Source organism: Salvelinus namaycush, chromosome 3, assembly GCF_016432855.1.
Source record: "Salvelinus namaycush isolate Seneca chromosome 3, SaNama_1.0, whole genome shotgun sequence".
NCBI lineage: Eukaryota > Metazoa > Chordata > Actinopteri > Salmoniformes > Salmonidae > Salvelinus > Salvelinus namaycush.
In genome coordinates this window covers 66,003,065-66,012,313 of record NC_052309.1, presented here as the reverse complement: position 1 = coordinate 66,012,313, position 9,249 = coordinate 66,003,065, and the positions used below count along the sequence as shown (strand labels likewise).

Genomic DNA, 9,249 nt, shown 5'->3' with positions numbered 1-9,249 from the left:
TTAACTCCCTTATCTTACCTCATTTGCACTCACTGTATATAGACCTTTTATTTCTTTTTTTTGTACTGTATTATTGACTGTATGTTTTGTTTATTCCATGTGTAACTCTGTGTTTTTGTACGTGTCAAACTGCTATGCTTTATCTTGGCCAGATCGCAGTTGTAAATGAGAACTTGTTCTCAACCAGCCTACCTGGTTAAATAAAGGTGAAATAAAAAATAAAATAAAAAATTTTTATGGACAAAAAAATTTGCTTTTCTTTCAAAAACAAGGAAATGTCTAAGTGACCCCAAACTTTTGAACGATAGTGTACATTTTACAGCCCGACTACAATGTTGGCTTTGGTTAGTCCAGAAGTCAATTGTTGCAGATAGTGGATTTCGTCGATTGTTGCAGATAGTGAATTTTGTCAGTTGTTGCAGATAGTGAATTTTGTCAGTTGTTGCAGATAGTGGATTTTGCCGATTGTTGCAGATAGCGAATCTTGTCGATTGTTGCAGATAGTGGATTTCCACACTTGTATTTCAGACTGTTGATTCGTAAATCAAGTTACCCACTGACATGGGTTAGTGTGTCTTATAGTTCTCTGTAATAGTCTCTTTTGTATTTTGTTTGTTTTTCCATGAGAGACGTTGTTTACAAGTTACAGTTTGTGCTTTGTTTTGTCACTTGGGTAAGCTTCATTCGTTTGTTTTGTCACTTGGGTAAGCTTCATTCGTTTGTTTTGTCACTTGGGTAAGCTTCATTCGTTTGTTTTGTCACTTGGGTAAGCTTCATTCGTTTGTTTTGTCACTTGGGTAAGCTTCATTCGTTTGTTTTGTCACTTGGGTAAGCTTCATTCGTTTGTTTTGTCTGACTGCCAAGGGAATCCCAGATCACTGGGTTGGCTGAAGTTCCAAAACACTGTTTGTGGTGTTAATTGTTTAATCCAACAGTGAAAGAGAAAAGCTGATAACTGGTGATCTTATATGAATAAATGACACTTGTCGTTGAATGCACACACCATTAAATGGCCAACTGGGTTAAATGGACAAAGGTCATCTTCAAAGAGACTGCAATTAGACTTAACAACTGATTACTATGTTTACATTCTTCGTTTGACTTTCAATTGACCAGATATAATCAGTTTATTTAGTGTCCCATAACTTTATAGTATGTCACTAAAAGGTTAATTATGGATTAAGCAGACATGTTACATTGTTATCTGCAGTGCAGACATCATTATTGTACATTTATGGGGTGAGGCCTTTTTTATAGGGTACAAAGGGCTTTAATAGCCTATGATAAGGGCTTAGCTTATAATAAATGTATTGTGTGTGCAATTAAAGGTAAAGATAGCGAGATGATGTTGCAACAAACAGCACCGTAGATAATGAGATGAGCGTGATGCAATACTTTGCTCTTATACAGTCACACAGAGTATCTGCGCATGTCCACGGGTGAACTTCACGCTGCTACAAAGTGGTAGCTACGGGACCAAAACAGCCGAGAAGTTTAGCCTTGCGCTTCAACACTCTTAGTTGTTGCGGAAATTGACCCACTATGTATTTACTTTGTGCATGCAACATCCTCTTGCTGAGTTTCCAATATTTGGTTAAACATTTTTCAAGTTTATGTTATTTTGCAAGTGAAAGAGTGTATTTTGTCATATAGCCTAATTAACTGTCAGTGTTGAACATCACATCAAAAGGAAAGGCTACCAGAGTTAGATGAACAGGTAATGCTCAGGAAATGTGTACTGAGTGTGAAGTAGAAAATGCCAAGACACGAAGATTCAGTTTCAACAGTTCAGAGCACGTTTATTTCTTAATCTCTTTGAGAAAGTTTGACAGCAGTCATCAGAGACATGGTGTTCTTTGTTGTGACATTTCTGGTTCAAGATGTTTCTCACGGGGATCCAACCAGTGTCCCGGCAGAGGAACTGGTGGAGCTGACCACCTTGCCGTCCACCATTTCCTCCACAATAGTCACCACCTTGCGTGTTGTTGTGGACGAGGATGAGGATGACATGCTGAAGAGCAAAAAAACTATGTTGTTAGGTTCCATCATTCTGAGGACAATTTTTGACTGTATGTCTATGTCATTTGAAACACGAGGCATGAGACTCAAAGCTCACCTGCTAGCCTCTCCATCCAGCAGCCTTCTGTACTCGGCGATCTCCATCTCCAGTCTGGTCTTGATGTCCAACAGCATCCGGTATTCGTGTCCTTGTCGTTCCAGCTCAGCCCTGAGATTTACCAACTGTTCCTCCAAGCTGGTCACCTGCATTTGATAACCTGACAGCTGCATGGAGTAACGGTTCTTTGTCTCTGCGAGGTTATGTTCCATGGATGATTTCTATTGGAGAGAAATTAAGAGCACAACAATACATCAGGAAGTAGTAGAGCAAATTCATTGATGGGTGGCAGACATTGAAACAAAATAATTTTGGTTGATTTCTGAACAGTCTTACCATGCTTATTTGTGATTGCAATTCGATTTCAAGACTCTGCAGCGTACGTTTGACTTCTGAGATTTCAGATCTGGACGTGTGGATAACTTCTGTGCTAATTGCGACTTCCTTGTTCAGTGCCTCGGTCTGTGGAAAACACCATCCAAAATAATGTTTTTACATGAACAATTCAATTGATGGGACATTTTGGATATCGTGGACCTAAATTATGGAATAATTTTTATAATGAGAAACAGTATTACCTTGGCGTGGAACCAGCCCTCCAGTTCTCTGTTGTTCTTGGCAGCGACAGCCTCGTAGTGTTCGCGAATCTCAGCCATGACTTTGCTGAGGTCTTCCTGTGGTGCAGCGTCAACCTCCACATGGACCTGGCCGCTCATCTGGGCACGCATGGACAACAGCTCCTAAAGGAATCATGGATAGTCTGGGTCAACCTCAGTCATGCATTACTCATTATGCATGACATTGACGATTTTTTCCCCCAATCAACTGATGACAAATAGTCATGAAGCTTGGCAATTACTTTTGTATGACTAAATCTATAGTCACTCAGACTCACCTCCTCGTGGTTCTTCTTGAGGAAGATCAACTCCTCTCTCAGCCCCTCAATCTGTATCTCCAGGTCAGATCTGGCCATGGTCAGGTCATCCAGCAGCCTCCTCAGGCCACTGATGTCGGCCTCCACAGACTGCCTCATGGACAGCTCGTTCTCATACCTAAGCAAATACAGCTTTGTTTACTGGACTAAAGATATACTCTATCTATTTAAGACAGTATGGATTGATGCATATTTATTGTGATCATTCATGATGTCACCCACTTGACCCTGAAGTCATCTGCTGCCAGCTTGGCGTTGTCAATGCTGAGGTAGATTCCACTGTTGATGCGTGTGGCATCCTGGATCTGAAAGAGAAAATTAAGTTTTGGAGTTTAACAGTTTTATCTGGAGTGATTAAATGAATGGCGCTATAAACTTTATCTGATTTTGGGTGTGTTAGTGTGTCTGACATTGGACCAGAGATCAATGACCCTGGGGATGCATACACTGCATTCACAGTGCACAATGGTATTAATGAAAAAGCTATATTTATTAAGAACATCAACGCGGTAATGGCCATGAACTAGATTTATGATATTGTCCTTGACATTATCAGGTTACTGGTGAAGGCTTACTAAGTAGTGGTGTTTATTTTGTGCCTTGGAGTAACTGGCACTCCCCTTCCTCTTCCACAATAGTAAGGCAACGGCTATCAGTGGCCATAAAACCCAGCCTTTATAAACAAGTGGTAAAAGTAGTCATAATGGTGTACTGTAGTTGTAAACGAGTTGACTGACATACCTTGCCTTGGAGTTCGGTGATAGAGAGATGAAAGGCACTGTAGTCACGACCAGTGGGGGAGGTCTTGGCCTCCAGGAACATGCGGATCTTGTGCTCCAGATCAGCGTTGGCCGTCTCCAGGGAGCGGACCTTGTCCAGGTAAGTGGCCAGACGGTCGTTCAGGTTCTGCATGGTGGCCTTCTCGTTGGCAGACACGTGCAGGTCCAGGCCATCAGACAGGTTGAAGCCACCTCCACCACCACCCATGCCAAAACCACCGCCAGCAGAGAAGGACCTGGATGCACTGGAACTGGAGATGCGCACCCCAGAGCCACCTGCACCCCCGTACACGCTGCCGGCCCTCATGCCACTAATGCGGCTGCCACCTCCCATGCTGCCACCTCCAGACACGGAGAGGCGAGAGAAGCCCATAGGTGCTCCCCTCGTGGATCCACCAGAGGACATGAAGCTGCTGCTGGAGAAGGACATGTTGATTGAGTCTGCTGTCTTACTGCACTAGCTGGAGAGGACTTAGTGAAGAGTGGAGGAGAAGGGCTGGTTGTTTTATACAACTTCACGTGGGGGGATAGAGGTGGGAGGGAAAAGATCATGAAAGGCGTGGGAGGAACACCTCCCCAAAGTCTTCTATTTAAGTCATAAAAAGCCAATGCGCGCACACAGGCATGACAGACTCAATCTGTCAATTGCTTGTGGGTGTGGCAAAGGGTAACGAGTTCTGAGATGTCATTTCTTATCAATCCTCATCTATTTCTGCTCGTCAGAGAGTATCAGTCCGCAGAGCACATGCTTATTAATGTACTGTCAGGATTAAAACACACTAAACCATTGAAAGGTCATCTATAATATGATTTTACTTAAAACACAATTTAGAACAAACAAAAGTGGAGTGGAGATTGCGCCTTGGTTAAAGAGTAACTTTCCCCCTAATTACACACTGCATCCTAGCTGTGGCAGTAGGACATTAAGTGTGTGTGGACTGGCTAAAGATAACTCATTGAGTCAAGGCCATCTCCATGCAAACTTTTAACAATTACTTACAACTTACAACTACAACCTTTCATGAAGGAATGTGGTGCCCTGGATTCACAAAATGTTCTGGCAGCAGCTTTGCATTGTGCACACCTGGATTACGAAGTAAACCAGTTCTTTGGTCAACAACACACACTATTCATTGCCTGCAGAATCACACTTAAGCGCTGTCTAATCTTGAATCAACAATGATAACAGTGCATGGATTTAATTGAATTTGTGTTTTTCCCTAATAAACAAATGAATCAAAAGCCGATCCAGTCTAAGATAGCATGAGTTTTTGTTACACTCACTTAATAATCAATCTATAAGTTATTAAGAATTGGCATGAAGTTAAGCCACACTATTGGGTCTTATTAATGCCATTTATACGTCTTGATTTGTTGTTTGTAACCTGTCTGTCTGAATAGGAAAACATACCACAGCTCAAGCCTTGAGCTACTGAGCTACCTTTCACCATCTTTAAAGTTAAAATACTACCATTGCATTTGTGGTTATGAGCTAACGATATTGCGTTGCTAACAGCCTCAAGTGCACCTGAAATCATTTACGAGGGAGGAGCAAAGCCAAAACTTGATGTGAAGCATTAGATAAAGCCCTTACACCTAAAAAAAAAAATGTAAGACAAGATGGTACTTGCCTGTTCTCATCATCAGCTGCTGAATCTCTGTGTAAGAGGATGACATGGATCTTAAAAAATGTTCATTCATCGATGATGCAGGCATGTAAATATGTGATTTACCGGTACAAGCCATCCTCTACCTATCTTGCCATCTTGAATGTTTCCATTGTGCCCCGCTTTTGAGCAAGCTACAGTAACACTTTAGGAATCCATTAAGTCGCTATCATTGATTAAAAAAACATCAAAATATGTTTGACACCGCAAGATAATTATTCTTTAGTCTCTTTGATCACAGGGATTGTATATAATTGTCGTAACACTTGTGTAATTCTATGTACACTGATTGAACCCATATCTCATTCACGGTTTCATCTGATTAGTTTCTTTGTGGACCGCTGCAGGTTTCTGCTTGTACAAAAACCTGTCTAACCTGTGGTCACGCAAGATTGGTCCCCAGCCCCATACAGGCCTCTTAATTTATCATCCGCAGTAGAGGTCGTTTTAAACAAACCCTCTCTAAATGTTACGTGTAAATAGAGTCTCTTTTACGATTCGTCCAGCAGGATCCCTCTCAGCCAAAAGAATTGTCACTTTGTCCTACTGAAACAATCTTTTCTATGTCTTCTCTCTCTAAGCTTCATCTGTTGCTGCATCTTGTGGTTTTACCATGGCTAACATTTAATGAGTCTGATGGTAACTGATGGTAGAACAGTGCAAACACCAAAATCACATTTTCCCCACTAACTGCAACTGGCCTATAAGCCCCATACTCTGTCATACCATAAATGCATTCAGTATGTTACATTATTCACAACCATGTTTTTATTTAGTCCTTCATTGTTTTGGTTGTGTGTTGTATTGTATATGTGTTGTATGTGTCACAGCAATGCATCTCTCCTGTCACCTGGCTGGGTCTCTGCATGTTAAAATGCACTTAGTGTTTCAGGCCAAGCGAGAAAACACTTGGGACTGAGAGAAAGGTGAATGAGGGTGGGGGTTATTGTCTTTTAACAATCATTTCAACAACCAGTGGTGTAAAAAATGCCTCTTCCAGGCATAAAGGTTGCGAACGCCTGTATTGAGCTGTCTACGGACAGCCAGGGGCACATTCCAACAGTCAGACATAATTTACAAACACAGTGTTTGAGTTTAGTGAGTGTGCCAGATCAGAGGCAGTAGGGATGACAAGACGTTATATTGATAGGTGCATGAATTGTACCATATTGCTGTCCTGCCTGAGAATTCAAAATGTAACAAGTACTTTTGGGTGTCAAGGAAAGTGTATGGGAGTAAAAAGTACATATTTTCTTTAGGAATGTAGTGGAGTAAATAGTAAAGTACATATACCCCAAAAAACTACTTAAGTAGTACCGCAAAGTATTTTTACTTAGTTACTTTACACCACTGTCAGCAACACATGGAAACCTCTAAAACATCCCATATTGCAGTCTTTATGGCCAGTAATTGAAAAGGGTGCCTTTTGTTTGATCCTTTCATCTCCTCACATAGAGCCATGATTTACAGTGGCTGTACTTATAGGTAAGGTATAGCCTACAACCATTTTAAAGCTCTCATGATCCTTTATATAAGCTATGGGGATGGGGACAATTAAAGCATGTGTTAAGGAATCTATACATTACGAAAGCGGTGTGACTGAGTGAAAGGCAACATACCTAACAGGTTAATGGTGTGCCTGCTAGATCTGGTTTGTGAGGTGTGTCACTATAAGAGGAACTACAGGGCTTAAGTTGGTTTAAGGTGTTTTTGACTTGTGGAAGATTAGAAAAAATCAACAAGGGTGCACACTGCAATGTGTGGTATATAGCACTTGACAATCATAATACAAAAAGTAAGATAAAACTAAATGTAACAGTAGTTGTTACCAAGAAATCACTTCTGCAGTCAATATCCAGTCTAGTTTCCTAGTAACATAAGCCTTTATAGCCTTTAAATCTTGTGGGTTAAACATTGACATGCCACACCTATGTGTCAACACCGGGCCCTCAGAGAACGTAAAAATCTATCGGTTGAAATGACTAACCAATCTCAAGTCTTCGTTCTTACTTTAACCTATTTCACCCTTAAAACACTATATTCAAACAGTGCAAGGCACCTGGCCCTGTCAGAAACTATCTCAAACATTCGCTGACTTGGCTGATTTAGAGAACTAGCCTATGTGCTCTGAACACACAATCTGGAGTTATTTGCCTTAAAGGGTTTGAAAAGGAATATTTAAAAGGAAGGGGTCTGAGCACACTCAGGGTTTTACCACTGATCTCTTGAGTGACTGGAGTGACAGCTAGGCCAACCAAGAAGCCTAAGCTTCCTCAGCTCTGTCATAGTAATCCTTAGTTGAAGGGTAAGGAGCTGCAGGCAGTAAGTCTGGAGCCATAGCTATCTTGCAGTGAAGGGTAAAGTAGGCCTCTGAACCCACGAGACATTTTGTGCAGCAAAAAGCTGGCCTCCATTAGGTTACATAAACAGATGCCTGAAAGCATTGTAAAATCCCTCTCTGGAGCTTTTTAGAATAAAGTCGAATAATAGTATTGATTACTTTCCATTATTATTGCTTAATTGCTTTAAATTAGTGTCCATAAGTAAATGTTCCTTGCAATCGGTATAGAGGTGTAGAAAACATGCCAAACATAAAGACATAAAAAAACACATTACAAGGTACAGTACAATGTTCAGTCCAATGTACTAATATGTACATTAAATGGCTAGTTTCTCCACAGCTGATTGACCCAGTCCCAAAGAAAGAAAATGTAACTTTCTGACCCTTTCTGGACATGTTGCCTACACAGTAACCTTTGCCCTTCTCAACCTTCTCTGCCACACCCATCCCCACTCCCATCTAGACTAAGAATGGACACTAACGACCGAAGTGCTATTAAATCAGTGACAGGGAAACGCTGTGCATGGGGCCTCAAGCAAACTGCTGTCAGGCTAAACTAGTCCAGATAGTAGACTAATTAAGAAAAAAAGGATACAATACTAAAGGTCTAATCACACAAAGGGACATGCACAATATCAATACTTATACATTTATTGAATAGCTACATCTGTGCATTTTAGAGTAATTCACTAATTACGGAATTCCATTTGAAACAATGTAGATTAACATCGCTGAAATGATTTCATGCAAATGTACCCAATAAACTGTTGTTGGAATCCACGTCACTCTGTCTAGTAATAAGACCAAGTGTAGAGCCATAACACTATAGAGGATGCACAAACGTGTTGGTGTTCCATCCAAAAACTGGTGCGAATGAATGACTTCAGAGCTAACAATCAGTGTTTATCCCCACTACAAATTGACTACAACTCTTGAACACATCCTAATTACAGAGTAGAGTGTTCTACAAACCCAGATTGGATTATATTTCATCATGTTAACATCAGTGCAGATAATCCAAGCATTTTGAAACTCTCCGCCTCAGTGACAATGCTGGTTTGTATGAAGACAGAGCCGTTTCTGTCATAAATCAGTGCATGGTGGCTCTAGTTAGATAAGCAGTCTGGAGCCTCTCTCTTTGACACATTAACCAATCTGTAATGCATGCATTTCCCTTTATGGTTCCACAGAGAAAGAACGAGAGAGCTAGCTTTTCCCCCCCGACTCATGCCACCGATAAAAACTGTGACACACCCTATTTTCAAGTCAAATTGGATCCCTATTTGCAAAGCCACCACATGCCTATTTGCCTGTGCAGCCATTTGTTTTCCACAAGCCTTTCTCTGATTCAACCCCATCAATTCAAACCATCCCAGCAGGCACAATGGTATTGGCGTTTGCCAGTTTAAGGG

The 9,249-nt window shown here is 41.1% G+C and overlaps 1 protein-coding gene across 1 annotated transcript; it reads right to left on the bottom strand.

Moving 5' to 3' along the window:
- Window positions 1-1,836: 1,836 nt before the first annotated feature.
- On the bottom strand, window positions 1,837-4,285 carry LOC120044515 (keratin, type I cytoskeletal 13-like). Its single transcript, XM_038989171.1, has 7 exons — window positions 3,792-4,285; window positions 3,273-3,355; window positions 3,012-3,168; window positions 2,695-2,856; window positions 2,453-2,578; window positions 2,117-2,337; window positions 1,837-2,011 (listed from the first exon to the last, which is right to left on the bottom strand). Exons 1-7 carry the CDS (start codon window positions 4,257-4,259, stop codon window positions 1,888-1,890), a joined length of 1,341 nt encoding a protein of 446 aa, XP_038845099.1. The 5' UTR covers window positions 4,260-4,285; the 3' UTR covers window positions 1,837-1,887.
- Between the last annotated feature and the right edge of the window lie 4,964 nt (window positions 4,286-9,249).

Excerpts from the sequence above, each read along its gene's own strand:
- LOC120044515 (XM_038989171.1), bottom strand. The coding sequence starts at position 4,259 with ATGTCCTTCTCCAGCAGCAGCTTCATGTCCTCTGGTGGATCCACGAGG. Across the intron at positions 2,857-3,011 it reads TCAAGAAGAACCACGAGGAG|GAGCTGTTGTCCATGCGTGC; the intron begins GTGAGTCTGAGT and ends TGATTCCTTTAG. Across the intron at positions 2,579-2,694 it reads AGGGCTGGTTCCACGCCAAG|ACCGAGGCACTGAACAAGGA; the intron begins GTAATACTGTTT and ends TGTTTTCCACAG.